The sequence below is a fragment of the Xiphophorus maculatus genome, chromosome 12, assembly GCF_002775205.1.
Source record: "Xiphophorus maculatus strain JP 163 A chromosome 12, X_maculatus-5.0-male, whole genome shotgun sequence".
NCBI lineage: Eukaryota > Metazoa > Chordata > Actinopteri > Cyprinodontiformes > Poeciliidae > Xiphophorus > Xiphophorus maculatus.
The window spans coordinates 15,875,709-15,900,621 of NC_036454.1; the positions used below are offsets into that span (position 1 = coordinate 15,875,709).

The 24,913-nt window shown below is 37.6% G+C and overlaps 2 protein-coding genes across 2 annotated transcripts; one reads left to right on the top strand and one right to left on the bottom strand.

Annotated features, from left to right (window-relative positions):
• Positions 1-960: 960 nt before the first annotated feature.
• ndc80 (NDC80, kinetochore complex component) lies at positions 961-9,176 on the top strand. The gene is made up of 17 exons (XM_023343179.1): positions 961-1,061; positions 1,481-1,576; positions 2,637-2,720; positions 3,367-3,493; positions 3,799-3,971; positions 4,261-4,363; positions 4,496-4,585; positions 4,918-5,011; positions 5,112-5,212; positions 5,423-5,567; positions 6,294-6,499; positions 6,606-6,755; positions 6,909-6,998; positions 7,095-7,187; positions 7,264-7,394; positions 8,115-8,217; positions 8,838-9,176. Exons 1-17 carry the CDS (start codon positions 1,054-1,056, stop codon positions 8,964-8,966), a joined length of 1,923 nt encoding a protein of 640 aa, XP_023198947.1. The 5' UTR covers positions 961-1,053; the 3' UTR covers positions 8,967-9,176.
• An 11,439-nt stretch (positions 9,177-20,615) lies between these two features.
• On the bottom strand, positions 20,616-24,457 carry LOC102237320 (glial cell line-derived neurotrophic factor-like). The gene is made up of 2 exons (XM_005795067.2): positions 23,937-24,457; positions 20,616-21,765 (listed from the first exon to the last, which is right to left on the bottom strand). The coding sequence occupies exons 1-2, from the start codon at positions 24,124-24,126 to the stop codon at positions 21,209-21,211; spliced, it is 747 nt and encodes a 248-aa protein (XP_005795124.1). The 5' UTR covers positions 24,127-24,457; the 3' UTR covers positions 20,616-21,208.
• Between the last annotated feature and the right edge of the window lie 456 nt (positions 24,458-24,913).

Below are 24,913 nucleotides of genomic sequence, written 5' to 3' on the forward strand. Positions count from 1 at the left end.
AGACCGAAAACAAATAACATACGATGTGTTTGTTTCTCCAATATAGAGGGACAAAACTGCCACAGTTCAGTAAATAAGTTGTTAAATATTTATATACCCAATAATTTAAATAAAATTTGAAATACATGCATCAAATAAATTTTTCTCTAATTATTTAAATCTTGCAATAATGTATTTAAAACAAAAAGGGGAACTTCATTAAACTTTGTGTTCATGTAATCACAATCTTACACATTTAAATAATTTAGTCTGTCGCTCTGTCAGTGTATTTCATGATTTGGCCTTGTACACTTAACTGAGTCGGTGCAAATTCTCCTTATACAAAGTGCAGGTTAAGCAATCAGATGTTGGTTTGTGTTTGATGCGTCACAATGACACTTTAAATCATTTTATAATAGACGCAATAACAGAAAATTTAATATAGGATATTAAAACAAAGGGAATTAAATTTTGAAAGATTTGAACATCATTGCTGGTGTTAAGTGTCAATTGTCCAGAAAGAGTTGCTGCCGCTTTCTAAAAAGTATTTACTTTATTAAATATGGTCACATTTTCCATATTAATTACATTCTTTTTTTTATTTGTTTCATGATGGTATTAACCCCTGTCAAAGACAGTTTAAGTAAATTGTCCCAAATTTTAAAAATGTTGCATGTTTTTTTTTTTTTTTTTTATCATTTCGAAGTATTTAGATACATTTCGTATGTCCACTACGTCAGCCATACGTGAACCATCAACAAATTAGGTCATTTACTAGATGGCTACAATCATTCATCCCTTTTTGGGATAATCGACACATCCATTCATTTCATGTTTTTGACAACACAAACTAATCACATAAATGTTTTCCGTCATACAGCTGAAAATGAACCTTTAAGCAGGTTCCGCCAGGAATGCGTATTATGCGTTGAAGCAAGTTTGGACCGAGGCGCACGCCGTATAGGCATAACGTCATCGCTGTTCGATTTCGGAGTGTTTTGGCGGGGTTCGCCGGAAAAAGTCGGATGAACTTTTGATTCAGTAAACATTAGTTTATAATCAAACAGATAAGATATGGAGCGGTAAGTGTAAATTCTTACTTTTCTGAAGTAAATCTAGCAGGAGAACTAAATTCAGGGAAAATGTATAATAAGTTCTTCCTGCTTGGACGAGTCGCTTTTGTTAACCGACAACCGTTAAATTTAAAGTCAGCTGCCGCGATGTTTGCCGACCGACTAATGAGGTTTATATCTATTTTCAAGTTTTGTTTCACTAAGTCGTATTGTGTATGTTGAGTTTATGTTCCGTAAATTTGCGTTAGATTCATTTTTAAAAATGGGATTACGTCTGATTAGCCCGACAAGCTGTTTTATATTCAGATTGTGACAGCTAAGCTAGCAAAACTAGATCATCAGCTGTAATCGGTAGCTACAAATGTTGCCTTTTATGTAGCAGCTGTTTATTAGATACGAACGTATGCTTTATTTCTGAATGTATCAAGTGGAAGGAAAAGCCGAGCAAGCAGCCGACCATCAGACATGCCGATGAGAGTTCAAGACAGCAACAGGATGAGTATGGTGTACACAACACCTCAAAGGTTTGTTTGAAATTAACTTTTATCGCTCACATATTTGGATATTATTATGCGGTGCATCGTTTCTTGGATTCAGAAATGTAATTACTTTTTATTTATGGTTGTTGTTTTTATTGTAACAATAGAATAGAATTACTTTGTTCATCCCAGCAGGGAAATTATTTCGCAGTTACAGCAGAGAGACAAGACACACAACAACCACCACTGAGTAGCAGTTGTAGACAAAATAAAAATAAAATATAACATGTTGTTAGAGCAGTCCTTGCAAAGATTCAAAAAAATGCAGATACAGTATGTATATGTAAATATATGTACAGCAAGTGTGCCACAGTGCAGTTGTGCAAAATTGGACTGATTAGTGCAGAACAATGATTTAGCTTTTATTGTACAGTGAGATGGCATGTGGCAGGAAGGATTTCCTGTATCTGTCCCTACGACAGCGGAGCTGGAGCAGCCTATGTGAGACGGTGCTCCGCTGTCTGTCCACTATGTGGTGGATAGGGTGCTGTTTATTGTCCATAATAGACAGAACCTTCTTCAGTGTCCTCCTCTCCACCACAGTTTCCAGGGACTCCAGCCTTAGTCCCAGTACAGAGCCAGCTTTCCTGATGATTTTGTCTAGTCTATTAGAGTCGCTGGCTCTGATGCTGCTTCCCCAACACACAGCAGCAAAGAAGATGGCCCCGGCAACAACACTGTGATAAAAGGTCTCCAACATCTTGCTGCACACATTGAAGGATCTCAGCTTCCTTAAAAAATAGAGTCTGCTCATCCCCTTCTTGCACACAGCGTCAGTGTTAGATGCCCAGTCTAACAAACCACACCCACTAGAATAAAGCGCTATTCAAATGCCATTTACCCACAACACATTCTGCTACAAAAATATTTTACAAAGGAGGGCATTGATTTCTTATTGTAGGCGTTATTGTTATAACATATTGAGATAATGCTGTAAAACTAAATAAGCAACTGCAAAATAAGAAAAAAAAACAAATGTATTCCAACATTTTAAATGTAGAATGATGTTCCTCAATTTACCGTGTGTATTTGAATCTCATCTTAGTAAACTGCCTTCCTTTGGGAAGCTCAGCATGTCCAGACCACCATCTGGAACCTCTGAAAGAAGAACCAGCTTTTTTGGTCCCCGGTAAGGGAATAATATTTCCAAAACCTTGAAAACGACCAAACACGTCCAATCACAACGCTAAACACAGTATGTGGTTTTCTTGGTGTAATAAAAAATATCGCAGTTTCACAGACTTTTTGCAAAGATTTACAGCAAAATGTAGAACAGATATGCCAATATTTATTCCTAGTCCTTCTAAACTACAGACTATAACAAAAAAAAACCCACTGTTCTTATTAATACACTTGGACAAAAACATGGAATAAACACTGACTAAATTATTAATAGTTTTTAAAGTCCTTTTTTCAGTCAACCTTCTATATAAACATACATACACATATATTTTTGCTCTGTACAGAGCAGCACAACTTTAACAACCTGATGTTGTCAGGTTAAATAACACTTGTGTTATGCATTTTGGTCATTTTTAATTTTCATAGAATTACACAAGTTAGATTAAGTAAAGTAAGCATGATTTATTCATTAATGCCAAGGAGATGTGTCTTTATTTTATAATTACTGTTTAATGTAAAAAGATGGACACATCTTAAGATTAGTCCAATTTACTGTAAATACTTTAACTTAGTGTTTTATTTTATCACTAATCTTTTTATCACAATGGAAAAGTTTTTTTTTTTTTTTATTGTGTATTGATCATTTACTCCAGAACTAGTGGTGCCAGCATGCCGCGTAACAGCACCTTGTCTGGGTTTGGAGGAACTGAGAAGATTAAAGACTCCAGACCGCTCCATGATAAATCCTTTGTTCAGCAATGCATCAGGCAGCTACATGAGGTAAGGCCCATATATTTTTCTATGAAAGGTCATCTATAATGATGTGAACAAGTAGTTTGCATAATTTCTGTTTTAGACATTATGTTTTCAAGCTTAATTCTCCACCGCCCTTGGGTGCTTCTCCAAGCACCCAAGCCATGACTTGGCTTGGGTACTCGCTTTTAAACAGGATGTTTTGCATCTTTTCTGTGCAAAGATATTGATTAAGTATTATGTATGCTTGCTGCATGTGTGAAGAAAAATGCCACTTCTTCTGGATTTTCCCTAATAATATATATATTTTTTTAATTTATTATTTATTTTAGTTCTTGACAGAACAGGGTTACCCAGGAACGTTGTCAGCCAAAACACTGCAGTCACCCTCCACAAAGGAGTTTGTAAAGATGTTTGAGTTCATCTACTGCCAACTTGATCCAACGTTCGAAATGCCAAACTCTAAAGTTGAAGAGGAGGTTCCAGCTCTGCTCAAAGCCTTAAGGTAAAAGTTCAATCTACATACTTTTTATATTATGTGGACTGTACACAATATTTCGTATACATTATGATTTGAGAAAATATCTGTTGTTGTTTTTTTTTTTTGCTTTTAAAGGAACAACTTAGAATAACTTAGAACAAATTTAATGCCAGATAACTAGAAAATGTATTAAAAAATAATTAACCATGCGTCAAGTTTGTATTTTTTAATTATTTTTTTTAATGCAAATATTCTTCTTTAGTTGATGGAAAATTGCTGATTCTCTCCTCCTGTTCTTCTTGATTCTACAAAGATATCCGTTCGTTCTCTCCAAGTGCTCCATGTATTCGGTTGGAGCTCCACACACTTGGCCCCAGGCTCTGGGTGCTCTCATGTGGCTCATAGATAACGTCAAGGTGAGAAGACTGCAGAAACACCGGACTGTTTAAGGAGAACTCTGCACCACCTTAATAGAAACTCTTCTATTACACCACCATATGTAATAAAAAAGTACAAGTGTTCAAGGTTTCTAACCCCTTGTGTTTCAGATCAACTGGAATTTGAGTAAGCAGGAGCTTCTGTTGAGTGACTTCTGTGAGGACACAGCCAATATTGAGGAAGGAGCTGAGTATAACAAGGTAATCCAGCTGCCTTAACTTAAACAAAACAAGCTTTGTCCATCCATCCATTTTCTGTATACCCTTGTCCCTAGTGGGGTCAGGAGGGGTGCTGGTGCCTATCTCTAGCTAACGTTCTGGGCGAGAGGCGGGGTTCACCCTGGACAGGTCGCCAGTCTGTCGCAGCAAAATGAGCTTTAGTGATAAGCAATTTAAACTAATTTGTTTAAAGGACGTACAAAACCGGGTACAAAAAAATATGTTAGATTCAGTTTCTTTGCCAGAACCAATTCAATCATCTTTATTGTGTCAAAGTCAATAACTTAATGCACAAATACATTTTGATATTGCAGCTTTTCCTTGACTACATGGCTGAAACCTACTCCAAGTTCATGCACGGTGAAGATGTTTTTGAGGATGAGGATGAGGCGTTCCTCACCAAACTGAGTAAGCACAGCAGTTCCCAGAGCTTCAAATTAGAGTGCAATTCAAAAACACTTTTTTGGTGTGAAAACAAAAAAATGAGGACGTGCGTCTTCCCCCACAGAGCGACTTTACAACGTTGACGAGGCCCTGCTGGAATCGATGGAGGAGAAACACCGCTTCCTCAGTAAGGAACTGGAGCGTCTAGAGAAAGAGAGTCAGACGGTAAGAAAAAAATTGTTGCTCAAAATAAAGTATAATAATGTAACATTATACTCGATAGAAAGCTGCTTGACTTTTATTTATGTGAAGAAATGTACTGTTTTTGCGATTAAGAAAAAAAAAAAAGATTCTGCCTTCACTTTTCATTGTTGTTTGCTGGACTTTGTGTGTTTTGTCAGTTCAGGTCATTTTTGGTCCATCTTCCCTCCACAGGACCGTCTGATGACAAAGAGGATGGAGAAGGTGAAGCTGCAGGAGGACCTTAAGAAGCTGCAGAGTTATCGAAGCAAACTGGAGTCCTTTACAGTCAGCCTGGAGAACAAATTTTCAGAACAGACAGACGAGCTGGAGAACACCGGTAGATATGAGCAGAAAACTGTTTTTCTCCTGGAAATGTCGGCACTAGAGCACTACAGTGCTATGGGAGCATTGTTTCTGGATTTAATTTAATATAGTGTAATATAATGTCAGTCACTATTCAATTCAATTCTTTATTGATTAAAAAAAATCTAATCAAGTCAGATAATCAAGTTAGTTAGTGCCTGGATATATAGATGGATTATACAACACTTAAAAAAAAATCAGAGACATTTTAGGAATCTTTGTTGTGCCAGTTGTACTTGAATGCATCATAAAAGTGCAACTGCTAAGAAATCCCCTTTTTTCAGAGAGAGGTCCTGCCTACATTTACCAGTGTGGTCACATATTTCTGCAGCATGTTTACATTTGATTTAACTCTGATTCAGGTAATTAATTTAGTAGAAACCTCCATCAGAACTGTAGTCACAGACTTCGGGTTTGAGAAAACCCAGCATACGCATGAAAAGGAGTAGTAGCTCCTTGACTGACTTGATTTAGGAGGGAAATATAGCTAAATATGGAGGCTCCTGAGCCAGGAGTAAAATCTCTAAGATGAAAAACAAACTTCTTGTGACATGAATTGCTCTTTCAGTTGCATTATCTAAAAGAAAGCCAGAGACAAATTCTAAAAAAAGACCAATAAAAATGGAGAGAAAACGTTTCCAGTCGCATGAAGGGACTCTCTCTGCCTTTGTGTTTATTGTTCTGTTTTGTAATGTTTCAGTCAGCCTTTTGGAGACTCTGAAGCATGAGAGGGACGAGCTTCAGCACCTCTTGCAGAACCAAAAGTTTACTCCAGCTGATGTGGAGAGAATCAACAGGGAGAAGAGAGAACTTCAGCAGACCATCGCCAGTCTCAGCAAGTCTCTTGAGGACGCCGAACAACACAGGTGGAACGAGGAAATCACGCTGGCGAAAGTGATGGAGACGGTATGTGTATCTAACATTTACTTGTCGGGTTGGATTGAATGAAAGACGCATATTCTTCTGACTTAAACTGGTGCCTTTCTCTGCATGTTATTTCCTTTCATCCCAGCTGGAGCTGAAGGTGGCAGAGTACCACAAGCTGGCCCGGAAGCTGAAACTGATCCCAATGTCTGCAGAAAACGCCTGCGGTCATGATTTTGAGATCAGGTCATTTGACTGTGGAACTGGCAGTGGAGTTCAGCAAAAAACACAGATCAAGGTGCCTTCAGCTAATAACACTACAGTTTCAGTTGCTCTCTCTGTATAACTGAAGTTAATGATAAGTTTGATCAAAACGTCTTTTAAGTTGGAGTTAAATATGGATTCTAAAACAGCAACTTTATTGTGGGTTTTTTTTTGTGCTGTGTTGTAGATGCTTCTGAGGAAGCTGATCAGTGACGTGGAGGAAGAAAACAGCCGATTGTCAAACCTGAAACTCAGCCTGGAAGAGTCTTGTGAACAAGTAGCAATAGTTTTTTTATTATTATTATTATTTGGTGCTGAAATGTTGCATGCACATCTTTTCGGGATTTTTACTAGTAGTATTTTTGTCTTTTAGGTCAATTCTAACATTGTGGATAAATCCAACGATCTAAAGCAAATCAGAGAACAGATCCGTAAGGTGGATGAACAGCTGGGCACTGATATGCAGGTATGCTTATTGTTCAATAAAAAAGAAACATTTGTCCTATATATGCAGTGCCTGATGATAATGTATGCTTCTGTAGAAGTTGGCCCAAGAGGAGCAGGACTGGGCAGCAGAGATGGAGTCTGCAGAGATCCACCTAAAGCTTCTCGAGAAGAAAGTTAATGATGGTTACGATGAGGCCGTGCAAGAGCTGAAGGGAGCGCAACAACAGTAAGCAACATCTGTTAATGTGTCTGCAACATACACAGTGCTCACCATATTCACCGTTACTCCTGGTAAAGATATGTAAAAAAACCCCCTTAAAATTAATGGATCTTTTATTTCAGTAGCATAATCTAATATCTGGAAGCTTTTCAATAATAATCAATTCATTCCCGTTTCGCTCATTAAGAAGAAAAAGTCAACTGAGGCCTATTTCTTCTAGCTACCGTTTGTCCTCTATGTTGGATGAAGACCCGTATTTATGTTGAACTAGACAGTGAGCTTACTGTTGGAGAACTGCAGCGGTTCCTATTTTTAATTCTTGCCCACTTCAGATGTATTTGCGTAACTTTACGTTATTGTAACAGAATTTAACATTTTTAAAGGAATGGAGACCAATGAGAGCTCCGGAAAGTTGGCTCTTGAAAAATTTTGAACTTTTACACAAAATATACACAGGAAAGTCAGACTTTACGACTTCCCTGGTGTTTTGTTGTCATGCATATTTCTGTTTTTTTGTTTTCATAAACTGATAAATTCGCTTGATTACCCAACACATTAGGTGAAGTCATGTGCTGTATGTGACACCATTGGACTGCTAGAATTTCCAAATTCAAGTGTTACTTTTCCTGTTTTTAATGTCCGTTTAAAAGTCTGACTGAAGCAACAAATCAATTCAGATATGTTGTTGTAGTTTTCTCTCTAAGTTTTTCTGTCTTCTCTTCTTAGATACCACCTGGTGCTACAGGAGACGAATGAAGAGAGGAGAACTGTAGCCAATAACCTGGTTTCTGTGTTTGCAACAGCTGCAACCCACCTGGCCATAACTGAGGTAACATTCCTACTATTGTTTCCTCAGAAATCAGTCTGTCTCCACATGGAAAAGATCTATTGTCTACATACTTTACTACAACAGTTGAACCTGCAGATAAGAGTTTCTACATGTAAGTGTTGTTTGCAAGCAATCCAGAGTGGAAGCTCCACCTCTGCAGGCATCTCATGCAGAGTGTTGTGCAGGTAAACTGAATGCTACATTCTGCTGCAGATTTCTTCTTCGTCACTCAAACTCGCAGACAGGATCAATGTCATTTTCAGAATCAACAAAGAGATTTGCCTAATGTTTGAATGAAATGCAAACTATGAAAATACTCATCTCTTACCCATGTTAAACAAGTGGTTCTCCTTTAGAAACTGTTTTAATTTCTTCATTATTACCATGCAGTACTTCTATAAATGTGATATTAAATTGTTAATGACTACCATAAAGAAAATAAGTGATTTTGAGGAGAGGAATATGTGTTGGCATTTGATGGGTGGGAGGTTAGATTAAATTTATTTAATTTAAATTTTTGGGTACATTATTTTTATTTCTTACAATAGGGTTCTTTCCCAAGACGCTGCATTTAGTTTTCTGTTCTCACAAAGTGTTTCCTATGCTTTGATCTCCTACAGAAGTGTATGGAGGATCTTCACAGCAGAGTCCAGCGCCTCTGCTCCAAGGCCATGGAAGAAGACGAGGCGGCGGTTCAGAAGCTGCGGGAGCTTTTAAAGAGCTTCCTGTCTGAAGCAAACTGTTTATAAAGACAGATAGGATTTACCTGCTTCTGTTTGTAAAAAGAAAAGACTAAAAAAAAACACTGATTCCCGCTCAACAAATGTTTCAGTTTGTCACAATGTTCACTTTTTGTTTTCTTTACATGTTCTGTATAACTTTGTTGTTGATGTTTCAGGTTTTTGTATGTCAGTTTATAAGTTTGAGTATTTGTATACTATAATAAAAATGATTCAAAATAAAAATATTGAAGTGCTTATTCTGTCTCCTTTTCTCAGCTTTCTTTGATTTTTGTTGGTTCATAGATGCATTTTAATGCATTAAACCACTAGATGGCAGCACAGATTTACAGACCGCAAAAACCTCCACGGCATTCTATGGATGGACAGATATACACTCTGGAACATTGACAGCATTAATTAGTGACAGGAAAAAACAAACATGGCACAGCAGTGACTTAGCTGCATGTTTCTTCCAACCTAATAAAAATATAAGGCACAAAGAGGTTAAGGAGTCTCCAAAGAGTCCAAAAGCAGCATTAGTTGTGCTGCAGGAGTTTCAGGTTGCAAATTGTTTATCTGATAAGTCTTGTGTTTTGTCCATATCCATGATTAAAGGAGTATGGCTATAAAACAAGTCTGAAGAAAACCTGACTGTTTGACTAAAATCTTCTCAAAGGATGTAGAGTAATATATTATTGCCTGATGAAGCCAAACTTTAGACTTTTACACCTCATTTCAAAACACTAATGTTGTTTTGAAGAAGAGAAAAAAACAGGACAGCACAAAGTGAAATAAGGTTTGTTGGCAGTAGATCTTAAAACATGATAAATCTGTTAATGTATGATGCTGTCAGACTCCTACTGCAAACTGAACGTTGCAATTAAATAAAAAGATCCTTTGACATCTTTAGTTAAAGCATGTGCTCACTTCTGCAATCTGGTTGCAGTTGTTTTTTTTAACTGCTTTAAAAATGTTTTATTTTTCATGGTCTCATTTTTTACAGTACAAAAATATTGCATTTTAACTCACTTGTATGAATGACTGTAGATTCTGCATATCTCATTGTGTTTAAATAAGTGGTTAATTATAATAATGATTCAATTAATTTATTTGGCATTAGACTGATTAACCTGCTGGGTGGTTTCACAGATTCAAACAACCGACCAAGTAGGAAACTAATACTTGGTGCAGAACAATATACACACGTCTCAGTATTTCTAGTGACTCTTAACTCTAAACCTTTCCCATCATGCCTGTGGGGTAACATATAGGCCTTTTTTCCTCTGGGAACCTCTGAAAAGTGTCGACACTGTAAGCGTGGGAGAAATGTTTTGGCAGATGTGATGGGAAGAGATGAAGTGACTGTGAGGGGCTTCATGGAGTTGGGGGTGGGAATGAAAATGTGATGGATAACTTCCACCACTAGCAGAAAACACCCTGGACCATGTGCGTGTTAGCTTTGGGTAGTGGACACGAGAGGAGCATTCTTGCCCTGGGAATTAATAGATGAAAGTCGGTGCCATCGTATCACAGCTACAGGACTTCATCCAGCCGAACAGAGCAGAGTGTGTTTATCTGATAACTGAAGGGCAGGTGGCATCTATAACCAACATTTCAAATGACATCCTGTATGGACATATTTTTTATCACAAGTCATGGAAGTGCTTTGTAATGTTCTCATAACCCAATATGTTCAATGTAACCCAACTCTTGTTAGTACTGTGTGCTCATCGTTGCTGTTGTTGTGTTTTGAAAGGAGAGAAGAGGTTGGATGGAAAGCATAGATCTGAAAACATAAACCAGAGATCAACCAAGACTCATTTCAGAAACCAAAACCATGCATTATGGATTAATCCTATCTAGAACAATCTGTTTTCCAGTATGGAAGGAGATGACAGAGAGGGAATGGGTGCACTTTCTTCCTTTCTTTCTCACAGCTCTCTATCAAAACACCACTGGGAAACTTTAGGCCCATTCTCTGAATGGCTCTGACATTTTGAATTCTGCTCCAGCCACTAATTGTCTCCAGATTCAGAAGACAAAACAACCTTTGCCTTAGCTGTGTGCCAAACACATAGAGAAGTGGTTCAGCCTCTGTAATGAGAGTCTGACTCAAAACTTAATCCCGTCTGTCGTCAGCATTGTAGTGTCTAACGGGAATAAACATACAAATATTAAACCAATTTGGCGCCTTATTTGTGTGCCAAATATGTTGTGCGTACAGCATCAGTTAAATGTTTGAGACAGTTTATGTTGCGGGATTCAAAGACATTTTCTATTGTCTTGTAAACGGTAGAAAAAGTATTTGAAATGATTTATTTTGTTTTCATTTCTGTATGTCACTAAAAACTGACTTTTTAAGACAGGTGTGTTTAAATGTATGGCTGATATTGTGTGTTTCTTAGTGGAAATTGTGTCCATTCCATTCATTCAGCTTAGTTCATCTCAGATTAAAAAAAGTTTTATTAATCAATTAGGAAAATAATATGCTATGTTTTTGCTCTTGTGAGTGTGCAGAACTGTCTATAGTATTGTTTACATGCTGTGTAAGAAATAAAAACACGTAGTTTCTTGTACAACAACAAGGACAGATTATCCACAGCTAGTAGATGACGCATTGAGGAATAATTCTAATTCTTTTTAAGCCTTCATTGGGCTGGAATAGCAGCAGATCATCTGTTATTGGTCTCACTGCTCCATGACAGCTCCTTGTATTTGTGAGGCCCATGTATCCCTTTGATGGCTGCATGCAATGTTTACCTTATTGCAGCTTCCAGTGTGATTTGACTGCCTGTTGACAGTTTGTTTAGAGTTGGGTCTCAGTGTGAAAGACCATAATCAGGACATCTTTTGTTCTGTGATAGATTAAGTGAGTGACTGGTTTGAGATTTTTCCATTTCATCTTATTCATAAGAGGAAATGCTGTTTCTTTTGTTGTAAGAATTCAGAACAGCCCATAAATATTGGAAATCAAGAATATTCTTGAAGTGATACTCAGCAACGAGAAGGAAAAGCAAGACAGCTGTCTTTTGTTGTGGTTTGCCGATATCAGCAGACTCCTTTAAACATAAATGATCGTTTGATGCTTCTCCAACAATGTTAAAGATTTATTCACTTTGTTTGTCTTATGATTTTTGTCACACCCTTGTTTATGACACAGGCATGCTCTGTACCTTAAAGGTTAGTGAAGGGCAGATACATCACAGAGGAGAACGTCTTGTTTCCTGTCCAAATGATGTTAGTTTAAAGATGTGCCACTTCACTGAGATACAGACTTTTTCTATCACATTGCATAACTTAAGTGACTCAGAGGGCAAATAAACAAGCTGTGTGCCGCTTATCCATGTTTAGTGAAACATGTTCGCTCTGTGTGCCCAGGTTCATTCCTTAACTTTTAAAAACAGGTACAGATTCTGGGTTGCTTTTCGTGTCAAAGTTAAATGATGTGTGTTACTGACAGGTAGAGCAAGTGGGCAGGAGATATCAGATTTCTGCCAGTTTGTCTCACTCTGTTAGACATGTATAAGGGTTATTATGGCCCTACAAGAGGTCATGAGAAGGTCGTTTTAGAGGATGGCAGGTCATAGAGAGGTGCTGAAGGGGCTCTGAGTCAGAGGTTTGAACTAGTGGCTCCCTGTGATTCATTTTCTGCTCTGGTGGGATCCATTTCAGAGTTCATTCGCCTCAGAAGGGAAACAGATGTCTGTCATGAAATAACAGGCTTTTAAATGATTGAAAGGAATCTATGGAATCTAACACACAAGGCTTATATTTAACAATAAGTTTCTGACTGAAGTGTTTTGGGCTAATAATATAGCATGGTCATCAAATATACTGTTCCCTCGTCAGACGGAGTATTAACTTTTTATGCCGGGAAGTGATAATCCAGACCTCTAATTGTGTATGTCTTCATAAATTGCAATGCATAAAATAACATTCCAAGGAAGTCGTGCATAAAGCACAGCATGAGCTTGTGTTTTTTTAAGACCTCTCTGATATGAACTAATAAATGAATGCATAAACTTAGAGTTCAGACCTTTAGTGCCTAGTATCCCGAACAAATTAAGTGTGTAGCTTAAAAGTTTGGATAAATATGTTAATAGTGTGGCAAAAACATGAAGTGTTTGTTGAAGAAGCGAAAGGTTCCTCACTCTAACTCTGGGGAAGACAAAAAAACCCCACAAGTATATTGTGGATTTTCACAAATAAACATGGATGCCCTTCACTGCAGTGAAGAATTTATTTCTCAGAAAAGTTGCAACACGGATGTTAAAATGTGTGGCTGCAGAGCTGCGGGGGGAGATGAGGTTGAGGATGGAAGGAAGATGAAGATGCAGGAGGGATAAAATGCAGAATGTGAAAAGGATAAATGGAGGTCGGCTGAGAAATATGACTGGTAGATCTGGTTTGCCTCCTGGGGTCTTAAGCCCACACAACTCTGCAATGTGTTTAGAAAGAAGATTAGTGCAGTTCCACTCGGTACCTTAGCAGAAGTACTTCAGTTTACAAAAAAGTTTACACAATGGGAAGAATGAAGACTGGCCTGTTGAGAATGCATGCAATGTGTATTTTCTCACATTCCTAACCTTGATTATCCAAGAATGACAGCTGCTTTATGTGAGATGCAAGTGTCAAGTTCACATTATCTGTGTGACATATCTTCTTTTACAGAAGAAGCAAATAATAAATGTTGATCTAATTAAAATTGGTATTTAAAGCTGCTTGGAAAGTTACATGATACAAAATGTTCATTCAATGGAGGAAGATGCTATAAATCCAAGACATGGTGGAGCTGGATAATGAAACAATGAAGCAGATTTCTAACAGTTTTGGCCTAAACATACACTTTAACATGGATTTTGTTTGCCTAAAGGTGCTGAAGGACAATATTTAACAACCCAAAGCTGCATATTGCTCTGTTGTTACAACTCAAGAAAGTTATGCAATCCTGAGAAATTTTATTAGAATCAATATAATTTTATAAGATCTGTGGTACAGAAAGGGCTTCTGATTTTGTCTCAGTGTTCCATTAATGTTTATTTAGAACTACTATGAGCTTTGAGAGGAACATGGAATGTCAAAGGTAAAAATTTTATCAAATCTGGAAAGACTGGAGAAAAAGCAGCGATTGAAAAGTTTATTGACATGAATGGATTAAAGTTCTTTGGCGCTCGGACCCCGGCAGAAGACATTGTGCTGTGAATTGCGAAAGGCTTGGATGAGCATTTCGATGTTGATTAGGGATGTCTTCCCCCCAAGGGCCGTACACTGTTGGTGGAGGTCAGAGAAGGATGGAGGCCTGAGGAGCAGAGAGCATGGAGGTGGAGAAGGTGCAGGGGTGAGTTGAACATGGCTGGAGAGCAGATGGCGCCATGGATGATGGTCCTTAATTGATGACTGCCAAAAACGGAACATGGTCCGAAGCTGATAGGCTGGCGTCAGATGACGTGGTGATTGAATGATGCAGGTGAGGCTAAAGAGTCTTCCAGTTTGAATTTACACCAAGGCTTCATGAGCATTTTTCTTTTGCATGACTATTACAGGTCAGCTGTATGTAGAGAGGTTTTGTCCCACATATTGAGTGTCCCACATAATTTTATGACGGCTATGCAACGGCTGTGTAACAAGAAAACACAAAAATAGACAGATAAAATTTTCTTAAAAGCTACTTTACAGGGAAACAGGTTTTGTAAATACAGGGACAAAATCTTACAAGGAAAAGCTTCACATTTTGATTTAAACTCTGGGGGTGGGAACAAAACTTAGATTAAAAATACACCTTTAATTTATACAAAGGACAAACTAAAGAGGTTAAGAGGTCAAGATGAATTAAGCTATTGCGTCTGTCACGCATTTATATATTTAAATCTATATTAATGTGCTTGCTCGTTTAAATAAACACACACACACGCGCGCCCACACACACTGTGATGCAGCACAGGTGTGAAGCTGTAGTGCAGAGCTGGAAAGCATTTTCTCAAGTTTCACATGAATATTTTAACCGTCTCTCACCTCTCACACAACAACATGCAGGTGATTCTTTTCATTCACTGCAACAAAGTGGGTCAAAAATATTATCAGTACATTCAGAATTAATGATTAAATCACGTCAGAAAAAAAATCAAGCAGTCACACGCTGCTTTAATTATTGATAGAAAACCCAGATGCTCCTTTTCTTTTGATCCTTCTCAGTTGTATTTCGCTACTGTGACGATACTTTCAGTACGGCAAAATTTAAAATCCGTGCAAAATTCAAAACATTCTTTCAGGAAGGTTTTTTTTTTTCGCTCAATGCACCAGATGCTAAGATATGATGTTGAGTATTCCCTGCTTTCTCTCACATAAACTGCCAAAACATGTGCATATTCCAACTGAGTGGAATATGCACAGGGGCTTTACTGACAGGTGGAGGATCTGCAGCTGATGGTCCAGACTAGAGGTTTGGTGATAGTACCAGTTGATGATCAGTGCAACAGCCTCACTTTAATCCCTCTGGCCTCTGCTTTCTGTTGCAGAGACAGCACTATAGGGTGTTTTTGTGGCAGTGAACTTTGTCAGGGGGCCAATCCTTTGTTTGTAGGAACAAAATGCTTTCATGATGTAAGAATTTTTGATTGTGTGAAGATGTCAGATCTTTGAGCTCTTTTGTTAAAACAAGAAAGAGATGAGATGGATTTTTGTCTTGTAATGTCATCATATGTCTTTTCTGGGCTACTTTTTGAAGTTTTTTTTTTTTACCCTTTGTGGATTATACTGACATCATATAGCTTAAGTAATACTGCCAGACACTGTGTTTCAGTGGTGCCTCAGAAAGCCTCTTTGTAGACATCTTATGAACAAACATGTTGAAACATTCGGTCATCATGCGGGTATCAACTCAACCAATCCAGGCAAAATTGTTCATATAGACATTTATTTTTCCTGTTATGATGAATGTCAACATAAAATGACTTCTCATTGCTAGAGAAAGTGTGGCACCTTTTCTGTTTTTCTATTATACAGTACTGTGAAAATGTTACTGTCCCCTTTCATATTTCAGCTCTTTTATTTTCTGTCTCTTACACAGTTTTTTGGGTATTTATATGAAACATAAAACATAAGGAAGATTTTGAAAGGTGATTTTTTTGTTGTTGTTAAGGAGAAAAAAAAAGTATTCAAACCAACATGGCACATGTGAAGAAGTGATGCTCCCTTGAAGCTGCTAAGTAGTTGCATCACAGCGACTGCCTTCAGTCGCAATAGGACTGAATAGGACTGAAGGCAATGGGACTTTCTCATCACTGTTGGAGGCATTTCTGTCCCACTCTTTGCAGAATTGTTTCATTCAGCCATATCAGATTTGGTTTTCAGTTTAATAAACTTCATATCACAGCATCTAAATTAGAATTAACTATGAACTTTCACCGGGTTATTCCATAATCTTGAATTTATTTGTTTCGTTTATTTTTAGTGTTTGAGCCCTTCAGGGTGGATTTAGTGGTGCTCTGACTCATCGTCAAGCCAGATAACCCAAGTGAACTAGGGCGTACGGTTACAAACAAATAGCTGGGCTTTGGGATTTTCTTCTACAGAGCAGATTTTTTAGTCTCATCAACACTATATATTACTAAAAAAAATTTCATTATTATTATAAAGGTTTGGTAAACTTGAAACTAGTCTTTGTGTAATTTTTGATCAGCAGTGGTTTTGTCCTTGGAACGCTCTAACGGATGTCATTTTTTTCCTGTTACTTTCCTTTTGTGAGATCATAAATATTGATCTTAAGTGAAGAAAGTGAATCCGATAGGTGAAGGACCCACATAGAGAACAGAAGCAGTTTGTAACGAAGGCAGAGTGCAGCGCAGCATATTCTGACTTGGCAATTGCTACTAAACTTGACAAACCTGAACTTGAAAAGACCAACCAAGACAGCTGAGGATGATGACGGATGGTCAAAGAGTAAACAAACCAAGAGACATATGTAACAAAGGAGGTAATGACTGCATGTGAGACAGGTGTGCTGATTAGTAATCATAATCAGGTGAGATAGGAGAGGAGAACAACACATCTGTCCATCCACTTTCTATACCTACTTATTCCTCACAGGTGTTGCCTGTCTCCAGTAAATGAGGAAAAGGGAAATACGTCAGGTGTAACACAGACGATCATGTACAAACATACTCTGACCTGAGCGTTGTTTACATTAGTCATTCAACTGAACATGCATGTTTCTTTGTGTGTAGTATGGCTGGATAGTATCTCAGAAAAACAAACAAACAAAAAAAACCAACAAAAAGGCATCAACAGGAAAAGCATGCAAAGGACTTCAGACTTGAATTCAAGACCTGGACCCCTAAAGCATAAACAGTTTTCACAAAATAAGAAGTCAAACAGATTTTAGAAAATTACTTCAAAAACAAAACATACTGTTAATATTTGACTGTTAAACAGACAATATGAAACAAATGATTAGTTGATACTTTATTTTATTTTATTTTTCACTAGCTTGCAAATCTAAAAACAAACAAAAGAAGTTGAAAATGCACAAGAGACTTAGCTCTTCGTAAAACAACAATGTGTCAACTAATCCAGTTCTGTCAGTATTTAGCACCTGTCTGGAACATCATCCCTTCACAGAGAAACTCTAGCCTTCATTACAAGCTCCTCTGTCGCCATGAACAAAGGAACAGAAGACTCATCTGAAACCGACACTACGCGTTGACTGGCTCTCCTGGTTTCCTCTGTTGACTGGAGCAATAGATGACAGTATTGTGATTTATCCTTTCAGTATTGGGCCCAGTAGCAGCCGACACTTGGAATTAAGTTTTATTGTACTCATAGTTCTGCTAGCTCACAGTTCTAGCAGAAAGCTATTTCTACTGTCTCTACAGTAAATCCTTCGCATCAAATATTTTAGAAAAAACAACGTGTAAGCAAGTTACATTTAGATTGTGACAGTATTGCTTCGTTGTTACTGCCTCTGAAAACATAGTACCTCAGGTCTGTATTTCTAGACTTATTTTATAGACCTGTTCTTTATATTAAGTTTAATTCAATAATACAATATTAATCCTAAATGGAAATTAGATGTTATAGGAATTATAATAATAATAATCTGAAGAAACCTCTGGCTGAAACCACTGTTGTTGAAGTAATATGTTGTAAAGAAGATGATGGTAAGAAGATAATATTATCATTACTGCTTAATAATAATAATAATAATAATAATAATAATGATAATAATAATAATAATAATAATAATAATAATAATAATAATAATAATAATAATAATAATAATAATGATAATGATAAATATTATACCATATTATGCTATTTTGTAGTCATGTGAAAGAAATGACATGAAATGATTTCATGTATGATTATAAGATGCCTTTCCATTAAGCCTCTACCACAACTGTGTTTCTAAATTGTCTAGTTGCTATCAACATCTGGATGTCTTAAACTTTCTCAGTTAAATCTAGGTTAAAGTGATATTATGGTTTTGACAGAATCTTCCTGTATTCTGGCTTTCTAGAACATACAGTAAGATTGTCTTCTGAAACTGAGACATTAGGTGACATTTTGGACTGATAGTTGACAAAAAGACACACTGAGTGAATTGACTCCAGCTATTTTTCTCTAACAAGCACATCCCCTACCTGCAGTAAGAAGCTGTAACTTATGAGTGCTTGAAAAATCTCACTCTCTGTTTATCCACTTAAGCCAACACTCTGTTTCTCATTTACAGGTGGCCCAGAACTTGCTCTTAGACATCACTCCAAAATCCCATTTCACTATTATATCACTCATCCTCTTCCTTCTGTCTTATCTATAGTCATAAACAATCAGACTCCAACTTTTAACTTCTTCCACTCCTTCTAAGCTCTTAAGGTCTTCTGATCGAGTCCTGTTGTTCCTTGCTCTTAAATAAAAACGTAAGGATACTATGAATTTGCTGTCGGAGGCCTGGATGCACCGGCCTCCTGCGTGTTTTAAATCAGACATGAAGATCCACCTTGTTTCAAAGTGTTTTGTGTCATTAGGACTCCATTTTTAGCTTCATTCTGTGGTTGTTATATTGTTAAATGTTATATTCGCTTGTTTTTGCTGCTCTTCTCTGTATTTTGTTACATGTCCATATCTAGCGAAAGATTATGGAAGCATAAGTCATATTCATGCAAATCACAGCTCTAAAATGTTGCAAAGATGTTGCAGAGGGACGGCATGTGGAAGTCTGCACCCTTTGCTCCACACACACGAATGTGCATGTTGTTAAGATTTGACTGTTTGAACCCTGATACGATGTGGTAAATAAATTCAAAATGCATTGGTACTGAAATGAACACTAAATTAGTCCGAACCAGCATTTTTGGTGTGTAAAGGAAACAACTATTTCCATTATGTCCTGCTTTCCCTGTATTTCATGCTGCAACATTTCAACAGGTGATCTATCTTTATGCAGATACTGTATGAACAATAAGAGCAGAAAAAATAACTAATTGTGAACATCTTCAGTATTTTCTTCACAATTTAGTTTGGGCTTCTGGTTTCTTTTGACAAAGGCACTGATTTGACAGACGTGGTCTCTTATCAAAGATTCAGAGATTTTCATCATTATGATACATGACTCTATAGCAATATTTTTCAAATGTGTTTAGATTGTACAGATTGAAATGATAGGTTTGTTAATATAATAATTTAAAATGTAATAAGCTTAAAGTGCAGAAAGACAGCCATGCCTAAAATCATGAATGCATCCCTGCTCTGACTGCTTTGATGGATTTTTCTGTAAATTATGCTGAAAAATAAACAGCAGAATAGATAAGGCAATTAAAGGGATGGAAAACTACTTGTTGGGCTGAGTTGTTCAATGAGGTTGTGTTGACTCAAAGCTATGGAGACAGCAGACGGAAATGTGAGAGAGCAAAAGCAGATCAAGTACCACACACATTATTGAAGTGAGAGACAGCTCCAGTTCCAACACTGTTGTCTTCATTGTCATCTCTGGATGTTTTCCACATTTTCACCGTACTGACTTCAAATTTTCCCTCCTTTCTTCTCCAACATCAGTACTTAACTTCGCTGCTATTTGAAATTGAAGTGCAGCTCCGTTTACAAGGAGAACATTTAAAGCATTTCCAAGGAAAGACAATATTTCTCTACATACAAATGTTTTTAGATACAAGAAGAAATTAATCATTTCATGTTTCAGTCACCCAGTTTGAAAAAAAATCTGAAAACTGGAAACTCTAACTTGAACATGATTTCTTGATGCTTTACCCACTTTGAGTAACTTTACTGAATGTAGAACAGGCATAAAATAAAAAATGTATGAGACACCAACATGTCATATAGTTTATGTAAAAGCAAGATTTCTGGATCGTAAACAAACTTTGTTGTTTTAATGTTAATTTCTATCTTCTTAATCTGTTGTGCCATTTGGAAATTAACTATATGGAAGCAAATGGGAATAATTTACCCTGTTCTACAGTAAATATTAGTTTAATAAGTCTTACTTTAAAAGCTGCTTATTTCGAAAAGTTTATTCCGCTTAACATGTCATTTTGTAACTCAGATGCAGTCTTACTCATTTCTACATTTTTTTTTATTTCCGACTTAAGCAATGGTAGACCCATGCTTTTCTTTTAATAGGACAGATGTGTAAGACCATTTTCTTTGTTTTAAAACAACAATTTACAGACCCCTATTCAACAAAATTCAGACTTCTTTGTTTCAATAAAACAGTGTGTCTTTACTTTATTGCTTATCATGTAAAAGTAAATAAAAAACCCATTTCTGTGTTGTTTTAACGTGATGATTTTGCCTCCTATTTATGTACAACAGACTAAAATGCAGATGATGTAAAGTGTAAAGCTGCATCCATGACATTGCAGGACATCTATAACAAACCTTAAACATGACCTCCCAATGCTTTAACTTTTATCACGGTCTGAAATTCCTTCACAGCAATAAATAACATTTATTCCTCTATAAAAGTGTAATAAATATCAATAAGTTAAAACATTTTGCATTTCATAACTTAAATTTTCATATGTGACTAACATATTCCATAGGGTATAATTGCAAGGCAGCTTTTTTCTTTAAGGATAAATATTAAAAACTGTAAGGAGAAATAAAGTAGAAATGAATCATTAAAAAGAACACTTGAAGTCCGCCACTTGCAGGAATTCCTTCATAATCACTGCAGAACAGTTTTCACATTAAAAAGTAAAGAAAAACACCACTGAACACCTTGTTCCGAATGAAACAAATTCAGTCACCAGATCCTTCTACACACATCCACATTTCCTGGCGGAGTGTTTCCTCACAGTGTGGTAAATAAGGTTGTCGTCCAGAAATGACAGGTCATCGTCAAACGCGATTGGCCGACAGCAGGCCTGCAAGGGCGTGTCTTTGGCGGGAAGCCTCCTCTTGTTGACCAGGTTGAAGAGGATTTTGTCGTAGTTGGTTTCTGACTTTCTGCAGGGTCCAGAGCAGTACCTGAATATCATCTCCTCACTGGAGCTGTAGCCCAGGCCCAGGTCCGTCACGTTCAGGTGAATCTGTCTGAGCACGCAGCCCTGTCCTTGTCCACCGCCTCCTCGTCTTCCACTCTTCCTGCTCATTTCTTCTCCTTTATTTCCTCTTCTCTCTTTGCCCTTCATCAACCTTGCTCCCTTCTTTCTCTCTCTTCTGTGACGAGTCCTGATCCAGTTTTCGCTGAAGTGGGAAGAAAAGGAGGTGGAAGTGTATGAAGGATCTGCAGAGGAGCGACGGACTCTACTGACCACTATTTTGATAAAGTCCATAACATTTTTGTTACTCTGGATAAGCTCCTCCATGGTGTCTGAAACAGATTACCAACAATGTCAGAATCACCAACATGCCTGATGCTTCACAGAACTTGTTCCTAGTTAGTTATTAAAACTATATGTTGTGTTTTTCTGCTTTTTTGTTTGTTTGTTTTATTCAGCCCATTAATTAAACTCCAACAGATTCATTTACTTTACAAAAAGAATCTATTCATGACTATCGACAAGACAGCTTTAAATTGAAATGTGGTGTAGTGAAGATATGTCAGCCAACCATGGCAATCCAACCAGGATTGCCATGGTTGGATTGCAAGCCATTAAATAATACATATTATTTAATGTATTATTTAATACATTAAATAATAATAATGTATTATTATTATTTTTTAATTTCATTTTGTGGTTTCGCATCTTTCATTTCATTTGCTTTCATTTACATTTTCCACTGGGTTCTTGTGTTCACACCGGACCTTTTAAGTTAGCCTGCTTCTTCATTCTCATTTTGTCATTTTTGTCTTTTAGTCCCATCAGTGTCCATCAGTGGTTGCCAGATCGTCTGTCCACTCCATACTGTTTAGCCTCCAAGGATTCCCTCTTGTTACCACCTCACGCCTCCCCACACTCTTTGGACTTTTTCTGTTACTTGTGCTGCCTAAGCTGGTTGATTTTCCAGTTTGTGATGTTCTTCAAAACAACTAGCCATGACACGTCAAGTGAGTAAGAGCCTCGATAAAGAGTCAATGCTGTGGTGACCTAAAGAATATTTCTGGTTCCCATCTGTGTGGACCTTTCTTTACGCACTTCTCATGTTTTCCTGTAAATGCCAGAGTTTCCTCGCAGGGGTCTCAAACTCCAGTCCTCGAGGGCCGCAGTCCTGCAGTTTTTAGATGTGTCGCAGGTACAAAACACTGGAATGAAATGGCTTAATTACCTCCTCCTTGTGTAGATCAGTTCTCCCAGCCTTGCTAACAACCTAATTATTCTGTTCAGGTGTGGTGCAGCAGAGGCACATCTAAAAGTTGCAGGACTGCGGCCCTCGAGGACTGGAGTTTGAGACCCCTGGTTCGGTTTCCTCATGCAATCCGAAACATGCAACTGGTGATTCTAGAAATATTTCTGGAACTGAGTCTTTGTGTTTATGGTATTGTCTCTGTCTTGACCCTTTGATGGATTAGGGCATAGACCCTGCAGTGTATCTTGTCAGTGATTGTTTGGAGAGACTATGAAGCATATAGAGTAACTATGTATTTTAGGGATCGAATTGACCAAAACACATTAAAATCTAAACCTAATAAAGCATAAAAGGCTCCTCTGAATATCTGCTACATGTGCTTTGGGGTCTACTAGCATTAAATTATTTAAAGACATAACACTCTTTTTCGTTCCTTTCACAAGTCTTTGAGATCACACATCTTCAGTGGGCAATATGTGAGTATAATTTAAAAGTGAGATTCATGAATACAAATTAAAGTGATTACTTCATTTAAAAAGTTTTAGTCAAAGGAAATTTAAATAGTTTTCAAAAGTGGATAGATTTTTAATTATCAAAGACTTAAAAACATTAAATAAGCAACCAGATATGCCACTTTTAAATAGAAGTGAAAAAAGGAAGCCTTAAGAGTCTGGACTTGATCCAAGATCTCATTCCTTTCAGCGAGCCTTTTAACCTACTGACCTACACAAATATGGTCCACAGTCTACTGCAGGGAATGTTTTCCTCCTGCAGACTTCAAACTTCAAAAATGTCTGCTAATTTATCACTTCGATTCATCCATTTGTTAAACAGAGCTATATTTTTTAATCAATTCACAGTGCAGAAGGTACAGCGAGTTTTGTCATAATTACAGTTAATGTTGTTTGATGTTGAACAAACAAGTTTTTGTCATGTATTTCTAACCTGAGAACCTCTTTTAACAAGATAACAATTCAGGACATTAATGTCAAAAATGCTTGCATGAAGCATAAAAAACAGGTTAGTCCTGTTGTTTGTTGGAATACACCTGATGGGAATTAAATTTAGTGAACAAATCCATTTTAAATAAAACTTAGTAAAGTGTGAATGGTTATGTTTTTAAAGTTTAAATGTTCGCAATACCCTACTTATAACGCAGATGTTTATGATTTAAGGGACAATTAGAATTATGAACACTGATCGAATTTAATATTTCGACAAACGAACAGTTTTTGTAGAACCTTTAGCTCTTACATCTGTCTCCTGTGTCCAGTTCGCCTGCTGTCTCTGCAGGGCGCATGTCCGGGGAGAGAAGGGACAGACGGATCTGAACCGGCGGAGCCTCCAGGGGACTCTCCGGCTGCTGTCGGCTTCGGAGCAGCGAGCTGGACCTCACTGCACTGAGCAGAATCAAACAAGTGGTCAGGCTATCCCATAACTTCATGGTCCACCTCAGTCCGACTGAAGGACATGGCGCGATACGCACTCAAAAGGTATCAGTCGATAAAAAAAAAAGTGCAAAAAGAAAAAAAAAAGAGGGGGGCTTGAAAGTGATGCAGAAGAAGAGACTGGTGTATCCGGAACACCAAGTTTCTTCTGAACTTGTCTGCCACATAAATGAGAAAAACACGCTGGGCAGAGGTTTGCATTGAGCAGGCGGATCTTTCTCAGAGAGCGCCAGCTGATTTCAGTCCATCCCATTGAACATCGATCCAGATCGAGCTGGCTGACTGCGAACAGAAGCAGAGGAGATGTGGAGAGGTGCTGACGTCTAGCGGTCCTTCATCCGCTCTGTGTCTGTTTCCTCCTCCCCACGCAGACTACCCGGAGGGCTGGCGCGCACATCCAAGGCTGACCCTTAGATCCAGAACCGGTTCTGGTTGTGGAGTTATGTTTTGAGAAAGTTTCAGTGTGTGTATTCAGATGGCCGAAAGGGAGAGCGAGGTTTCACACTTTCCACCGTATTCCCCGTCCCGACTCCTCAGATTTTGGCGCATGTGTTCAAACCTGTTTGTAATAAGCCAGTAAAAACAGAAGAGGTTAGATTTGGTACAGCAGCGTGGTCTAATTCACGCAGTTTTCCAGGTGACGCGCCGAGATTCATAATCCCTGTTAATTAATGAGTGTCTGGATTTTTACTTGTTTAAAAAACAAAGCCAACATCATAGCTGCAATATTTTAGACCTTTTTTTTTTAAGATGTGAGATTATCTATGCACCAAATAAAGTGAA